The 17160-nt window shown below is 45.2% G+C and overlaps 1 protein-coding gene across 2 annotated transcripts in view; it reads right to left on the bottom strand.

Moving 5' to 3' along the window:
* ERC1 (ELKS/RAB6-interacting/CAST family member 1) overlaps positions 1-17160 on the bottom strand; it is a 357838-nt gene that overhangs the window by 20251 nt on the left and 320427 nt on the right. For both annotated transcript variants that reach the window (XM_065886875.1, XM_065886877.1), the window contains one exon: positions 7729-7917. In XM_065886875.1, the coding sequence (XP_065742947.1) occupies positions 7729-7917 (189 nt within the window). The remainder of the gene's footprint in view (positions 1-7728; positions 7918-17160) is intronic.

Raw genomic sequence — 17160 nt, 5'->3', positions numbered from 1 at the left:
ATATCCTCTCAATAGAAGTCCTTTGTTCAATATATACATTGTGAATACTTCCTCCCAGCCTTCTGATGAACTCAAGTTTTGAAAAAGTACAATTTTTCATTTTTTCCTCTCACGTTTAACGTCTCTGTGCTTGCTGAATTGGGGGAACTTTCAGCAACATATGTGCCATTTGGCTAACACCTAGAATTAAGACATAACGTTCATTTATCCCACTACAGGTGACGTTACCTTCAGTCATTTGGGTTTAGATGGTGTCTGCCAAGTTTTTCCAACATAAATCAACTAAAAGGATTTTGTGCTAATTGACTGAAATAACTTTTTGTGTGCGTGTGTGAAGAGACACTTTTAGACTACGCAAATATCCTGTTCCTAAACCAACTTTCACCCACTGGTTTTCATGTTCATTGATGATTCCAGTTCAAATCAGTTATTACTGTGATGGTTGCCAAGTGGTGATTCTCTAACTCCGCCACTCTTTCTCCATGTATTAGCTGGCATTCTACTACAGGGCATGGCCCCTGCCCCACCATGTATTTGCTTACTGATTTCTCTACACTAGTACAGACTCATAGATTCCTGTTCTACTCAGTGGGCTGTAATTTGTTACTATTATTAATTCTGCTGCTCAAATTCCTGAAGATTTTGCTATTGGGAGCCCCCCATGTCCTTCGTCTTCTTCTTTTTAAAAAAAATTTATTTATTTATTTATTTATTTGGCTGTGTTGGGTCTTTGTTGCTGTGTGCGGGCTTTCTCTAATTGCGGTGAGTGGGAGCTAATCTTCGTTGCGGTGCGGGGGCTTCTCATTGCAGTGGCTTCTCTTGTTGTGGAGCACGGGCTCTAGGCACGTGGGTTTCAGTAGTTGTGGCATGCGGGCTCAGTAGTTGTGGTGCACAGGCTTAGTTGCTCTGTGGCATGTGGGATCTTCCTGGACCAGCGCTCGAACCCATGTCCCCTGCATTGGCAGGCGGATTCTTAACCACTGCGCCACCAGGAAAGTCCCCCCTCCGTGTCCTTCTGACACACCCCCACCACTCCTGGAACACTCCATTACTTTCCGGTATAAGACGCTCTGGATTTATGTTGTACTTTGCCACACACAGTCCTAGGCTGAGCCATGTCTCCAAGGAGCCCTGGTTCCTTTTGGTGAAAAAAGGCATCTATAAACCAAGAGCTGGGAGCTAGGTGAGCTCCTTGTTACTGGTGTATCACTGCTTCTAGGTGCTTCAGCAGATAAAACTAGGAAATACACACATGTTATCCATGTAGATGAGCACACAAATGTACACACAGAGAAAGCTAAATCTATTGTCTGTCAAAAACCCTGAGTCCACACGGACACCTCCAACAGCAGCTGAACGCCACCGGACTTGCCTTCACCCTTCTGTATTTGTTACTTCCTCCTCCTGGAGTAACAAGCCTGCTCCCATGAGCTTCAATATACTTACTCATTTGTTCAGTCTTCTTGTATGTAGCCAGTCTCCCAACCATCTGCGCCATCATCTTGGTCCTTGCCTCCAAATGCCACCATGCCAGCTGAATCCTCAGCCCTGGCCCTGCCAAAAATGCTGGCCACGTGGGCCGAATCCTTGATCCCAGCCTGCCAAACACACCAGAATCTTTGGTCCCACCAACTATACAGGCCAGTGTCAGGGCCAGATTTATGGAAACACTAACAAGGTTTCCTGCCCAGGAGCTGGCAAGAGGGCCTGGCAAAGAAAAGAAGACACCTTCTGTAGAAGGTGTGTGGTGTGGGAAACGTGGACCTGGAATTTCAATGATGAGCTGTGATTCTGGAAGATAACAGACAGTGGTCAAATATGGGGCTGTCCTAGAATCAACAGAGAAGATGTTTAAATCTAAAACTGAACCTAATGAAACCTTTTTCTTCATTCTAGCCACCTGGTACCACTACAGCATTCTACTTTGACACGACCTCAGTCTACTTTTTCAAAGAAAGTTTCTCTAGGGCTCCAGAGCCGTACTTAAAATGGTACGAGACTTACATTTATCTGAAAAATTTCGGCAACATCTTTTCTTCCAATAGCAAGTGACTAGAAGGCTCAGGTTCAGTAAATACTAACGAACAGAGAGAGAGCCTGGGTACTATGACGTCATTTATTCCAAATTTATATCACACTGAACAATACTGCACAGTGTTCGTGTAAACAAATACGTGTATTAAAAAGGTAAAAACGTGGACTGTAAAAATGCAGACCAGTTTAGGACACTGGTTGCCACTGCAGATGAAAAGAGAAAAATGCAGCTGGGCACAAAGAAGACTTTAACTATACTTAACATTAACAGGTAAGAGCAGCCTGCACTGGGAGAGGACAAGAGTGTGAAGGGGGAGCCCTGTGGTGTAGGCATGAAGGAGCTACTGAAATCCAGGAAAAATCAGCACTCAAGACTTTGCACTAAATGTACATTTCACCACTGGAAAATTTAAAGCCTGTGGCGCGATGAAAGTAACTCAAACCCAGCTCAATGACTGACTTGACTCAGTTCCCAAATGCTAATGGTCTGACAGAAGAAGAGGAATTGCCTATTTCTAGACACAAATGTTATTAATCTCAGTTTCTACTCTTCTTTTACATATAATATTTACCACTTAATAAAAAATGAGACACCAAAACAGCAAATGAACTTAAAGACATATTGATAGGAATTATCCAAACAGATAATAGGAATCTCCAAACATAACATGAAAAAGATCCCCCAAATAAACAAACAAAAGCCCCCAGACATCGAAGAGATGTGGAACAATATCAGATGGTCTAACAAATACATAATTGTAGATATAGAAAGGGAAGAGAGAGAGGGACGAAAGACATATCTGAAGAGATAAGGGCCAAGAATCTTCCAAAATTAATGAAAGACAACACAACATAAGCCCAAGGGACACAGAGATCTCAAAAAGGATTTTAGCACAGACAGGAAATATAACGTAAAATACAAATAGGCACATTGTTTTCAAATGGTTGAAAACAAAAGTTAAAAAAAAAATCTTGAAAGCAGTCAGAGAAAAAAGAAACATGAGAGGGTGGGGGTGGAGCACACATAAACACAGCAGACTTTTCAATAGAAACTATGGAAGCCAGAAGAAAATGAAACAGCATCTTTAAAATATTAAAAAAAACAGGAAGTCAACCTAGAATTCTATACCCACAGAAGAATATCTTTTAAAAACAAGGTATTAGCTTGCATGGGATGCCATAAGAAAATACCACAGACTGGGTGGCTTAACAACAGAAATTTATTTCTCACAGTTCTGGAGGCTAGATGTCCAAGAGCAAGGTGTTGGCAGGGCTGGTATTTTTTAAAGGCCTCTCCTTATCTTACAGATGGTTGTGTTCTTGCTGTGTCCTCACGTTTCTTTTTTTCTCTGTGAGCACACAGCCCTGGTGTCTCTGTATGTCCCAATCTCCTCTTTTTACAGGGACACCAGTCAGATTGGATTAAGGCCCACCTATCAGCCTCTTCTTAACTTAATTACCTTTAAAGGCTCTATCTCCAAATGTAGTCACATTCTTGGAGTCAGGGATTCAATAATATACACTTTGCAGGGGACACAATTCAGCCCATAACACCCTGCCTTCTCTACCCCCCCAAACTCATGTTCTTCCCACACACAAAACACAGTCACCCCCATCCCAACAGCCCAAGAGTCTTAACCCACTGCAGCATCAACTCTAAATCCCAAATCTCACGTAAATATCATCTAAATCAAGTGTGGGTGAGACTTAAAAAACATGATTCACCCCGAGGCAAAATTTCAATGTGGACCGGCTGAACCCAGACAAGTTATCTGCTCTAAAATACAGTGGTGGGACAGGCATAGGCTAGACATTCCCATTCCAAAAGGGAGACCATGGAAAGAAGAGAAAGGGGTCATGGGTCCCAAACAAGTCCAAAACCTAGCAGGTCAAATTCCATTAGATTAAAAAAAAATTATTTATTTATTTGGCTGTGTTGGGTCTTCACTGCGGCAGGCGGGATCTTTTGCTGCAGCGCTCGTTGTGGCTCGCGGGCTTCTCTCTAGTTGTGGCGTGTGGGCTCCAGAGAGCGTGGGCTCTGCAGTTTGCGGCACGCGGGCTCTCTCGTTGAGGTGCGTGAGCTCAGTAGTTGCGGCGCGCGGGCTTAGTTGCCCTGCAGCATGTGGGATCTTAGGTCCCCAACCAGGGATCAAACCCACGTCCCCTGCATTGGAAGGCATATTCTTTACCACTGGACCACCAGGGAAGTCCCTCATCAGATTTTAAGGCTTGAGAATAAGGCTCTTTGGCTGGATGCTGTCCTCCAGGCCCACTGGGGTGGCAGCTCCAGCCCTCTGGCCCTGGGTGGCAGCCTGGCCTATTGAAATCAAGGAGGAAGAGACAGCCTTGCCCCCTAGGCCTGTGTCCTCTAGGCTGGTGAATATATGTTGTCAACAAGAAACTCACTGTAGCTATAAAGACATCGACAGCTTAAAGGCAAACATATGAAAAAAGGTTTATCGTGCACTCACAATTGTAAAGAAAGCTGAAATGGTTACGTTAATGTTAGACAAAGCAGACTTCAGAGCATGGAGTATTACCAGCTTTGAAAAGAGATAGTACATCATGATAAAAGAGTCAAGTCATCAAGAAGATATAACAATCCTTAATGTGTATGCACTCTATAACAGAGCTTCAAGATACATAAAGCAAAAGCCGATAAGGTAAGAAAAATAAACAAACCCATAAATTTAGTTGGTAAGATAGCCAGCCTCTAAGAGGGCAAAGGAAACAAAACAATTCCGGGAAATCTTCAGATGTAAAGTAATATTTCTGTAGGCCAGGCAGCTGCAGATAATAGGGTCATAACTCAGGACGGAGTCTGAGTTGTTCTCCTGACATCAACGTCAGATTATCCAAAGCTACTGGATGGCACTGAGGAAGCTGTCTTGGGTCACCAAATAAACCATCAGCAAGGTATATAGTAACAAGCCCTCTTCACACGTACAGTACTGTGGCAGGCACTTTAGAAATACAAGACATGGCTCTGGCAGTGAAGAAACTCATCTAGTTAGGGAGTAAGAATCATAACTATGAAATACAAAGTAATAAACTACGCAGAACTCACTAGAATTCACTCACTCATCTGAGTTAGTAAGCAAGTACCAAGTACCTGACGTGGTGCGAGTTTTAAGATGAAAATGATATGGTTCATGTCCTCAGCTGACAGAAAGCCTAGACTAACGGGAAGACAGATATGAAAACTAGTAAGTACGAGTGTCACAGGTCACACAGAAGCCCTAAGGAGGGAGCGGCACATTGGGCCTGGGGTTTCAGGAAAGAACTCAAAAAAGAAATGATGTCTGAGCTGAGTTTTAAAAAACTCAGATTCCTATTTAGATATTCCCCAGGGAGACAAGGCAGGAAAGGGCAGAGCAGGCAGAGGGACACAAATGTGAAAACTGTAAGTCAATTAACAGTTTAAAAGACTGTCAGTTGTTGTATGCTTCAGGGATAGGGTGAGAAGAGATGTGCATTTAAGAATCAGGCCAAATGAAAGGAGGCCTTGTGTGCTTTGATAGGAAGTACGGACTGTACCCTGCCTGCCTCTCTCCTTCCCTTTCTCTCATTCCTTAAACAGACCTTTACTGAGCAGATACTATGTGCTAGGCATTATTCTTCGTACAGACAACAGTGCTGAAAAAGACAGACAAGGCTCTTGTCCTGTCCTCACGGGGGTGTGTGACCGAGGGGAGCATGGTGGCAGTGAAACGCATGGGACATACAGAGGTGAGTAACACAAATGTCAAGTGCAGAAGGCTCTATCTCCCTGAAGAAAACACACACGCAAAATAAACCAACGTGCATATTTAGCGGTGATCTCTATCTAATGTTTCTTGGGCTTCAAAAAGTAAAGTCAAACCTTGCTCACAATAGGCAAGTCATTTTGTATTATCACAGGTCATCTTTCTCGACAGCCTGCACCACCCCCTTAAAATCTTACTTGGAGAGAGGCGGCAGAAAATGGGTCGGTTTCTCCACCAAACTCGAGCTGCTCTGGAGAGGCTGATGGAAGGTGTGGTTAGTTGCTGTGCCCCTTTACAGATGACCCCAGTCACCTGCTCCCCAGGTTTTCCAGGGCTGCTGCTGAAGACACAGTTTCACACGCCTCATGCAACAACTTCAGTAACTGAAGCAGGTTCTCAGCCAAGGGGAAACGTGACAATATTAACATGATTCATGCATGTGAGCAAAGCTGTTTGGATGATAACATGTGGGATGGTATGCCTTCTATTGAATTCCTGGTTTTTCACTCAAAACTTTCTGGAAAACTCTTAGCTTGAGATTTTCTACCTTGGCCTCACCCTGAAGGTATTTTTTTTTCCCCTTAGAAAGACTGATTACTTCCATTCAGGCATATTTGGAAAACAGGACTGAGCCAAAATACTTTTTTTCATTTCAAAGACAAGTTGTTTCACAAAGAAATAATTTAATGCCAGTTAAACTTTGATACATCACTGTTCGCGCTTTAAGATGCCCTGTCTCTCTGCAAAATTTTGAAGTGGAGTTCCTAAAATTAACTGGCTGTGTGCTCTGTTTCCAGCGGGCTTCCAGTGGCATGTTAACTTCACGGTTATTAATATCAAAAGGAGCTACTAGAAATTCGATTTAATTCTGTCCTTTAAATTTCTCCCTCTTTTGAGAAGAAAGAAATTAAAATTTCCATGGCAACATGCTAAATTTGAGAGGTCGGCCTTACCTTTTCCATCACACAAATCAGGTGGGTGACCGACAGGCCGTTAAATGGGTCTGTTTTTAGGCAATGTCCACACCCGGGAGTCAGTCCCGCCCTGACCCCAGCGTGCAGTTCTCGACCCGCGGCCGTCACTGCTCCCTGCAACCTCACACCACAGGATGTGCCCTGTTCGACACAGCCTCCGCTCACGCGTTGTGAACAAAACAGGAGGCATTCAGCTGGAAGACGGTGCATAGCTTCGACTCGCTGGTGCAGAGCTCTAGCAGACTGATGGCACGATCACAGCTACAAGGGGCTGGGACACCATCAGCCCCACTCTGTGGCCGGGAACGAAAGCAGCTTAGGATTACTGTTCTAAAGCGGCTCGATTTCTTCTTTTCTATTTCTCAGTGTTTATTCAATTTTTCTTTCTTTTACTTTCCATGTCTGCCCTCACCCCGTTTTCTCCTTGTTTCTTTTACTCATGGTTTTTGTCTCCTTTTAGCCTTCTCATTTTCTCTACTGAACTAAAAAAATCACGACATGGAAAAAAGAGAACCAATGGATTTCACAGGCAACAGTAAACAGAAAGCGGAGCAGAGGAGGGTAACCTAAACTAATTCATCTAATGGTCCTTTTATTGAAAAACTTAGTAGGTTGTGACCCGCAGTTCCCTAGAGACAGCTGACTTGTCAAGGATCCTCATCCAAATATCCCCAACTCAGACTTCCTTTCCGTGGTCACAGTCACGAGTGGCCATCAGTTCCGTGAAATAACAGATTCGCCTTAACCCTCTCCCTTCCGAACCAGCCCTTTCTGATTCTTTGGCAAGTTACACTGAGGGAAGAATAAAGTGGGGCTTACTTCAAATGGTAGCTCCTAATATCTACTGAAGAACCAACCACTGTTAAGAATCTTGACTCTGAACCCCGAATTCTCCAAAGCAGCTTCTATTGCGTCAACCTAAAGAGCAGCTGAATTTTGTGAGGGTGTCGCCAGAGCTCAGGTGAGAGGCTTACCTGTTCCTGGGTCATCTTCTGCAGCTCATTCTCCCATGCTGCCTGGTCATCGTCCAAGTTATAGGAAGCTGGTGGAGTGAGTCCTTGAAGAATCAGGGGGTCTCGGTCATGGCAGAGGGCTGTCAGGTGTCCAATGTACAACTTTAGTTTGCTTCTGTTTTGGTCAAGTTCTAAGAGGGGCTGGATGATCTGAGGTGAAAAAAAAATGAGGAAAGTCAAGGTCAATCTGAAACAAGAAGTTCCAGTCTCTTTATGCCTCCCAAGGCAAAGAAACGGAGCAAGACTAGAGCTCTTGTGATCACTACCGCAGTCTTCGGGACTGTAGAGAGAAGCAGGTCCATACACCTGCACGTGTGCATGGTCACACCCACCCACTGTTCTGGGGGCCGCGTGGGGACCGCTGGCATGGACATCAGCGCGAGATGCAGTTCTGACTTTGGGCTGGAGATCAAGCACAGGGTGAGCTTGTTTTTGCAGAGGTGGCATTCCTGATACAGAAAGACTCCAGTTACTTCACAATTGCTCATCCCATCTATTTACAAGGAGGTTACAAAAGACTGCTAGTGATTCACTTTGTTATGAAGCAGAAACTAACACACCATTGTAAAGCAATTATACTCCAAAACAGATGTTAAAAAAAAAACGCCAAAACTCCTAGTGAAACGTGCTCATCTGAAAGCCACATGCTACGTGTGTTCCTTCACCTCCTGCCATGGAAGGAAGGTTCTGCCTCTGGAGAAAGTGCGTGTTTTTCTCAGCCATGAGATGTGGTGAGTGAACTCATGACTAGATCTGCCTCCTGGCTGGAGCTCCCTCGTTCACTGGGCCGAGGCCATCGATCCTCCTTTTAATGGGTGACAGATAAATCCTTACACAACGCCAGACCCCTGAGCCTGAGCCCGGGCCCAGTGTGACGCTGGGTCTCTTCTCTTGAGTAGCAGTCCTGCGCTAACTCTGTTTTGCGTCCCCTTTACCCTGGATGAATAACTATCACCTCGGCTCCCTCTGAAAGCACATCAAAGGACAGATGACTTCATCGGGCAGCTCTCGGGCCCGATGACACTCGGTACTGGCAAGCCTGAGGGGCTGAGGCAGAGCTGGGCCGGCTCTCCAACGCTGCAACGCTGGCACAGCGTCTGCCTGACACACAGCAGCTGGGGGAGCCGCCAACCCACCAGATGCTGGCAGGTCCCAGACGTTCCCAGGGCTCACAGGCAGGGTCTGCACCTGCTGTGTGTCACCGGGCCGGCACTTTACACCCGCAGGACACCTCTGACCCACCTAATGGACAAGGAGCTCACTCATCTTCAAGTCAACAGAAACAAGGCCTGGTATTACTTTCAACAGTGACACTGATTTCTTCCTGGCCTCAGAGGACTCCCCTGCTGCTTTCCTTTTAAGCGTTTCTAAAGTAAAGTTTTACGTATTTTATTGTGAAATCAATGCATATTTTACTCTGAAAAGTATGGGAGAAAATAGAAAAGAAATCATAAATAGCCCATAGGTATTCCATCGAGAATACCACCTGCAACATTTTGCTGATTTCCTTCCAAGTCTTTTTATAAACTTTACGTAAATCAGCTTTTAACAGCGCCATCCTTCACGGCTTGCTTAACACGCTGTTTATCCACTTAGTGTTATACTGTGAGTGCTATTCACATTACGTCTTCCTGGAAAACACGATTTTTAATGGTTGCTTTATAAATATATCACATTTCCTCTGTTTCTAATACTATTTCCATAAAATAGTTAAGAGAGGGAACAGCCAGGGCTTAGTGTCTAAAACGATCTTTAACTTACTAGAGAGAGCGGAGTTCAGAGTTTAGGCCTACGTGGTATAATACAATATAGAAGCTGGAGCCTGTCTAGACAAACCAGAGAAAGTGAATACATTCAGCATTATAATTGCTTTTAACACACACACACACACGCGCGCACACACACACACTTCTCTGAGGATAAAGGTTACACATTCAGGGGCTGGGGTGGAAGGCTCTGGGCTCTGTAAGGGACCCCTAATCAGCAGGCTCGTGGTACGAGTCCTGTGTTACCCGTGGTATCAACACTGCCAACCACAGAAGAACGAGACTGTTTTACAGAGGATTTGGAGACTGGGGAAGTTGGATAGCTTTCTACAAACAACACTAATCTCTCAAGAAAGACTTGTATTTTATTCCTGGCCACAAATGCACATTCACAGTGTAGAAGATTTAGAAAGAGTTCCAAAGCAGAATCTTTAAAGGCAAGTTCAAGGCAACTCCTTTAAATGCATGTCCACCTTGCACATCAATATCCCAACTGTCTAGCCCCGGCTCTCCTACCACACCCCTCATGCCTCCGCGCACTGCAGCCCTATTTCATTTCCCGTGTGTTTTAGCTTGGCCTCCTCTAGCTTCTTTCATGGACACATTGATTTAAAAAAATCACTTTGGGGATTTTCATTGGATTTGTGCAACTTACTCCCGTTCTTTGTGTGTGTGTCTGTGTATAGTTGCCATCACATCTGGGCTGCAAGGCTGAAAGAGCTGGTATCTTAGGTAATTACTGTTTTGAGTTGGAAAACTGACATAAAAAAGCACGAGCTCTGAGGAAGAAGACAATGTGATAAATGGTGGTAGTGGAGAGGTCAAATTTTTCACAGTAAAATGGAATCTGGAGAGATACTAGCTCACTGCTGTATGACTGGGAATGAAAAAGTGGACTTTTTAAGGTCCCTGTTCTTAATCAGAGATGAATCTCAAACGGATTTAAATGTATTTCATGCTGAGGTGCTGACAGATTACAAAATATGTAGTGTTTTGCACTCTGAAATTTTTCAAAGTCCAATTGAAAAGTTAAAAAATGATGGAATCTGAAAAATTTTTCGAGGATAAAAATTCATTCCATGCAATGACCAAGATGCCCTTTCTTCTCATGTCAAAAGGAGTCGCTTTTTTAAAACAAAACAAAAAAACTATAGAGCTTACTCGGTGAAAGTGTATGAAACTGTCCAACCAGCACAGTTCTCAAATCTATCCACCAAGGAAAAAAAAAAAAAAAGTCAACGTGGCCTCTCTGGGACACATTTAACCGTGTCAATCATGTGGGAAATGTCCTTATCTCTTCCTTCTCCCCATCTAACTTGGGCAGGCCACTCAGAAAAGAAACTGCATTTCCCACAAGGTAGAACTGCCACTGCCTAATCTCAGGAGGGAAGAGGGACACTTGCCAAGTAGGAAGAGGATGCCTTACAGGATCCAGAGGTTATGTCTTTTGTCCACATACAACCTCAGTACGTTGGCAAGAAGTCCTACCCAAAGCTGTCAGTAATGCGGTCAGACCACATCAGTCCTACAGCTATGCAGAATTAGAATTACCTATCTTTTTCTCGGCACAAAGAAGTTAAAAAATGAACTTGTCAAGATAACCTCTGCTTTTATCAAATATAATGCCAAAATGTCAATATCCCCCCAATCCTACATTTACGGAGCTGTTAAGGAAAATAATTCAAATTATAAAGGGGAATGAGAGCTTTCTGGTTGACTTACTGAAAGCTTTGTTTCTTCTTGCAAGGATTTACTTATGTATCAGACCCTCAAATTGGCTTCAGAGGCCAGCATTTGATGACACATGGTGATGGAAGACAGTGACCTCCGGAAGGTGTTTATTTTAACCTCCCTTCCACTTGAGCAGGTTAGATGGCTAGAGATCTTTTGGAAGACAGACCAGCTGCTCCGCTATTGTTCGATACAGATTGCAACTGAAAATTCTACAGCATCCCGTTTCTGCAACCCATTTATCTAAGACATGGGAACACATGTTCTTGGACCAGGATGGGACGTTCAGTGAAAGGCCCCTCCAGTCAATTCCACGGTCTGCCCCCTTCTCCCCACTCCACTGTTTCTGTACTAGATCTTTAATCTAAGTATAGGTGGGTTGGTTATGGCACATTCTGGGAGCTCATCCTGAGAGGAAAGGTATACCTTGAACTGAATATCACTTGGGACTTAAGGCATTTGCCCTTGCAGTACTAATGTTTTATTGTTTGGAAGATGCCACTGTTTTTCAAGCTAACATTTATCGATCGTTTACTGTGTTCCTGGCAAATTATTTTTATATTTACTATGGTTCCTCTGTCGCTACAAAATCCTCTTACTCTTCTGTCTATCTGCGGAAGTCCTCGGAGGCAGGTTCAGCTGTCCCTGGATTACTGCATAAATGCCAGTAGCAGTTCTGACTTCTCACTGGGTCATCATTACACCACTGTCCCCCAGTGTAGGCTCACCAGAGAAGTCCTGGAACAACTAACGCATTAACTTCCCAGAAACATTATTCTTTTAATGACATTCTTGTCCAGAGGCCCCAGCAGAGAGCTAAACTCTGAAAAGTAAAAAAGAAAGCAAGGGAATACAATTCAATGGTCTAGCCTCAAAGTCTTTTCTCTCAAGAACTCACTTTACCTTCTTGGTTGCGGTGTGCGTGAGGATGAGGAAGATGAAGGACGGTACTGGGTCTCCTCACAAAGTTTTGGACCTTTGTGCTGCTTTCTCACTTAAATGCAGCTACTTTGTGCAAGAATGCGGTTCTTTGAACAAAGACAGTAAACTGTCATGATACTTTTGCTACATTAACTAGATATACTGCGTATCAAATCACACATATTGACACTAAGAACATCATGTAATTCGCTTAACAAACATTCAGTGGATGCCTCTGTACCACGCCACAGCCAGCTTTTGCTGGCAGGAATACTAAGAACGAGATGTGGTCCTGTTCTGCGTTAAAAAAAAATCACGAAATAATGGAACTAATGTGTCGAGTGTATATAAGAAGTAAAATGCGTATATTCAGGATTTATCTTTAACTTTAGTTTTGAAGTTTACTTTAGGCAGACCCTTAAGTAGCTAACTCAACCCCTTTACCTTGAACTGAGGCTTAGTTTGACGTAGTCTTCCCATATAAGGTTATAAAATCCAACAGCTTCCTTATGCTTAGTGTCTCTGAGATCCAACCTTTTAGTTTAGCCTTCCCATTCGGAACACAAACAGAAGGATACTCAGTGGACCCCCTAAAGGTTTCTGGTGTTATGGTCCTTACTCATTTGTAACCCTAGCAAGCTGAAAACAAATATGCCTTCGAGAATACCCCTCTACCTTATACTCTTCTCCTGCAAGAGAGACACTGGATAAACATATGCCTCCCAGGTCACACCCTCATAACAACTGATACAAAGCCGGGCTACACAAGGGTTCATGAGATACACCTGCGTGACCTTCATCAGAAAACAAACCTTACTGTTAACAATGGGAATCTGGGAAGTTTCAGCAGCTTTAGCCTGAGTTTGTGCTTAGTGAGAGGGCTACAGTCTCTGAAAAAAAAAAATCTCTTTTAGGGGGAAGTCAATTTCTAAAGTTTCATGAAAAGTTAAAAAGATAACCTAAAGCTAAAGGCAAGAAAGTTCAGAGCTCCAAATCCCAACCCCCACTTCATAACCATTTTTCACGTGTGTCTATTTGACTCCTCAAAGAAACTTTATAGAATGGGACTGTCTTACATTTATCTTCCAAAACAAAAAGTCACGACAAATACAAAACCCAGAATGACATTTCTTATGCTACAAATATTTACTAAGTACTTAGAATATTAGTTCTGTACTAAGCAGGGTCCCTTCCTCAGCATCTCTTAGGGATGATCTACTATCACCACTTGTTTAGCTGATGGAATAACTAACCAGGCAATCCCTGAGGTTCAATTAACTTTCTCATTCCCCTCGTCTACATCCTGGGGACAAAGGTCTTCTCCTTGACCAAATGTGGGTCAGGCTCCCCTGACCTCTCTTCTCAACTGGGCCCTGACTTTTGGGCGTTCATGTTCATCTCTATATTGTCCAGTTCCCCCAGGAATTCTAGGTCGGTTTGTATCTGACGGGGTCCCTCATCGCCCACTATCCCCGGGGCGATGTCTGATCACTCTGCCTGCCTTAGGCAAGAATCCAGTTAGGTCGGTTTAGCCAGAATCTCCCCCTATCCCTGATGTTTCCTCCTTAGGAAGTGTCCATCCACTGACCCCCACCTGCTCCTTGGCTGTAAATTCTCACTTTTCCTTGCTGTATTCAGAATTGGGCACTGTGTCTCTCTCGCTGACTGCAAAACCCCACTGCAGTGGCCCCTAAACCCACTATGATGGTCCTGAATGAAGTCTGCCTCACTGTTCTTTAACAGGTGAGTAAGTACCACTAGGAGTTCACATCCAGGGCCACTAGTGAAACCGAGTCCCCCTAAAACTGACCTCCTCTGCCGACAGTTTGTGATTAACCTCTCTAGGGGAAACTTTATTCCGTTTCTCGTCCTGAACCTGTTCCCCTGAGAGTGAGGAGCACCAAAGGAAAGGGGGGACTGAAACCATGTGCAAGCCCCTGTGTCTATATCCTTCGAAGTAAAAGCCTTTCGCTTTAGTCTCTCAGCCCTCTCCTGAGTCTCAGGAGGCTGACTCCAGAGGGAATGACCAGGAAATGTGAAGACGTAGAAGCAAAGGAGAGCTCTGGGTCAGGAACCTGGTAACAATTCAGACTGCACACCAGCCACACAGCAGGGCCAGCAAACTCCCCGTTCCCTGGAAGATACGGATAAAGGCCTGACACACGTTCCTAAGCTGTTTTTAGAGGAAGCGGACCCCCACGGATGAAAACTACTGACCATCAGAGAATGCAGGCCCCAGGCCGGTTGAAACTGGAAGACTGGTGATGCTCGAAACTTTACCTTGTTGCCAACCAATCCGAGGACTGCGTACGAGCTGATCACACATCCTGCGACCCTCTCCCTCACACACACTGCCTTTAAAGCCCCTTCCCTGAAAGCCGTGGGGCGGTGTGGGTTTTCAGCATGAGCTGCCCGTTCTCCCTGCCTGGCCCTGCAATAAACGCTGCACTCTCCTTCACCACAGCCCGGTGTCAGTACATTGGCTTTGCTGCGTGTGGGTGAGCACATCCAAGTTTGGTGTGGTGACACTAGGTGACTGAGATCAATAAACATTCATCAGAAATCTTACCACATATAGAAATGCTGGGTTCTAAAAGTAAAAACTCTCTCCAAAGGTTTCAGATTTAAAGAGCTTTACGGTTTGTCAAAGTTAGATGTGTCTTTGAAAACGGCAAAAGGTCTGAAACATGAAAAAAACAGTGGGAATCATTTAAAAAATAAAATGTGATCATTTCCTCTTAGTTTTACAACTCAGAAATCTGTTGTCAATTTTCCTTTAAGCATGCATTACCACTCCAGCAAAACAAAACATCCCCTATTTCTTGACCCAGATATGGAGACAAATATTCTGTACTCAAAGTTGTAAGGAGATAAGAAACAGAGTTTAGAATAAAATGAATCTTGAAATCTGAACTACAGAGCTGCTAACTGCATTTTGCCTATTTACTCCTTATTCAGTTAAAACCTATCCTATTGTACTTGGTACAAGGAATCCTACTCGAATAGAGAGCAGAGTGTGTGGGCCCCGCCACTGAGGGAAGAAGCCTTCTGCTGTGGAGGAGGCCTCTTCATGGCCATGAGAGCAGCTTAAGGCTGGAGGTATTGCAAGGACTTGCTTCAGTATCTGGAAACTTGTAAAATCGAGGAAAATAAGGGCATTCACCAACAAGAAGGCAGACAAGTGAGTACAGACGAAGACAGTGCACATCAACGGGCAGTAAGCGGAGAAAACGCTGCATGAGGCACGGAAGCCATCACGCGCTGACTGGTGGAGGGGACAGGAGGGGACGCATAGTGCGTACCCTGGGCGGATGGGCAGACGAGGCACAGGGAGGTAACCAGTGGCGCGTGTCCCGCAGCTCTTCTTCTCTGCTCTTTCAATAGAGATGGGAAAGCACCTTCGATTTAGTTCTTGGCTTGAGGCTTGCCTTTCCACAATAAATCATTTACTGTATTTTAGTAAACAATGTAGTGGGCTACATATTTGTGTGTGTGTGTGTGTGTGTATTTTACAGAACTTCCCCACAGTAAAGTTCCAGGGCTATACACTAATGAATTACAAATTATGGGGAAGAAAGTCTGGGCATGGGAAAGAAAATAAGGCAAAAGAGGGAGAAGAGAGGTTCACACTCTTTGAACAGGCCAGGCAACTGAAGGCTGATGCTGAATCTCAAAGGAAAAACCAGGTAGGCAGTTGGCCACAGGCGAAGACGGTGGCCTCCACCCTGCCGTGCCCGTGCACACACCCGCATGCTGCGGTTGACGACACCTGCTCCGCCCGGTCCTCTGAGCTCTGGCACCTGAAGTGCTCGGGCTGGGTTAGTGCTGCAGCCAAGCACTTCTCCGCAGTTACACCTTCACAAGACAGAGGGATGGATGTGAAAGGCAATAACATGCTTGTTGCCTGCCGTGGGGAACACAGTAATGACCTTATCAGGACAGTTCATTTTCTTCTCTCTCTAGCCACTGGGAGTAGAAGGAAGGCCAGCCCGAGCTGTGCCGGGTACACAAAAGGAGCCTCCTGACCTGGCCAGGATCTCGATAAGTAACCAAGGATGCCAGTCTAGATTACAGGGAGCCCACCCAATCGCTCCGCCTTGCAGGCCACAGGACGACAGAGGAGCAAAGAGCCAAGTACGCTTATCGGGTGACTAGGAGATTCGATAGCTTATCTGTACAAGGGCTCCCGAGCGGAGGCCAGGCTCTGGAGGAGACTCCCCTGTGACTGGCAGTTATTTCAAGGCTGGGTTAAAAGCAGGTGTGTGTGCGTGTACACACAGAGAAGCTGGAGGAGCAGACACGGGCAGCTGGCCACTGGTCACATCATGACTGCAGCTCCAGCGTCACATCCCACAGCACAGACTGCAGACACGCAGCATCTCCAGCTGAAAGCCTGCGACGGCTGCAGCTCCAGTCACTGTGTGCCCGCAGGCTTTGGCTTCACAGGAGCCTGGCCCTGGGGGTGCAGGTGGGAGGGAGGGGTTCCCTATCACCTGGAAGGCAGGGGAAGACAGACATGTACCTGTAGCTGTGTGTACACATCAGAGACGGGTATCTGTGCTACTAGAGGAAGACAGGCTACACACAGGAATTGAATCTCTTAATGCCGAAGTAGGAAACAGAACACGACCTGTGACAGGCTGAAACACCTGTGAGTGTGTATAAGGAGGCACACGTATACGCCTGCAGTGGCGAGAGGGGGCCGGCAGGATGGGAAGAAAGATCTGTGCAAAATGGCCCTTAGCCCGGAATTCAGCTTTAGGATAGCTTAGCACTCTGCTTAACTGGGAGGATGGAAATGTTTCAGAATATCATAAAAGAGCCCTTCAAGAACAGAAACCAGTACCAGGGCAGGGGGCACCAAGGGCATCTCCTTCACTCACTCCGGGCTGAACCAGTGCTGGCTTCTGGGGGCTGGCCTGGTGCGCCCCACCTCCATCCGCTGCTCTTCTTGCGCCCATGCCCCCCCTTCTCC

Source organism: Phocoena phocoena, chromosome 11 (assembly GCF_963924675.1).
Source record: "Phocoena phocoena chromosome 11, mPhoPho1.1, whole genome shotgun sequence".
NCBI lineage: Eukaryota > Metazoa > Chordata > Mammalia > Artiodactyla > Phocoenidae > Phocoena > Phocoena phocoena.
This window is presented reverse-complemented; position numbering and strand designations above follow the sequence as displayed.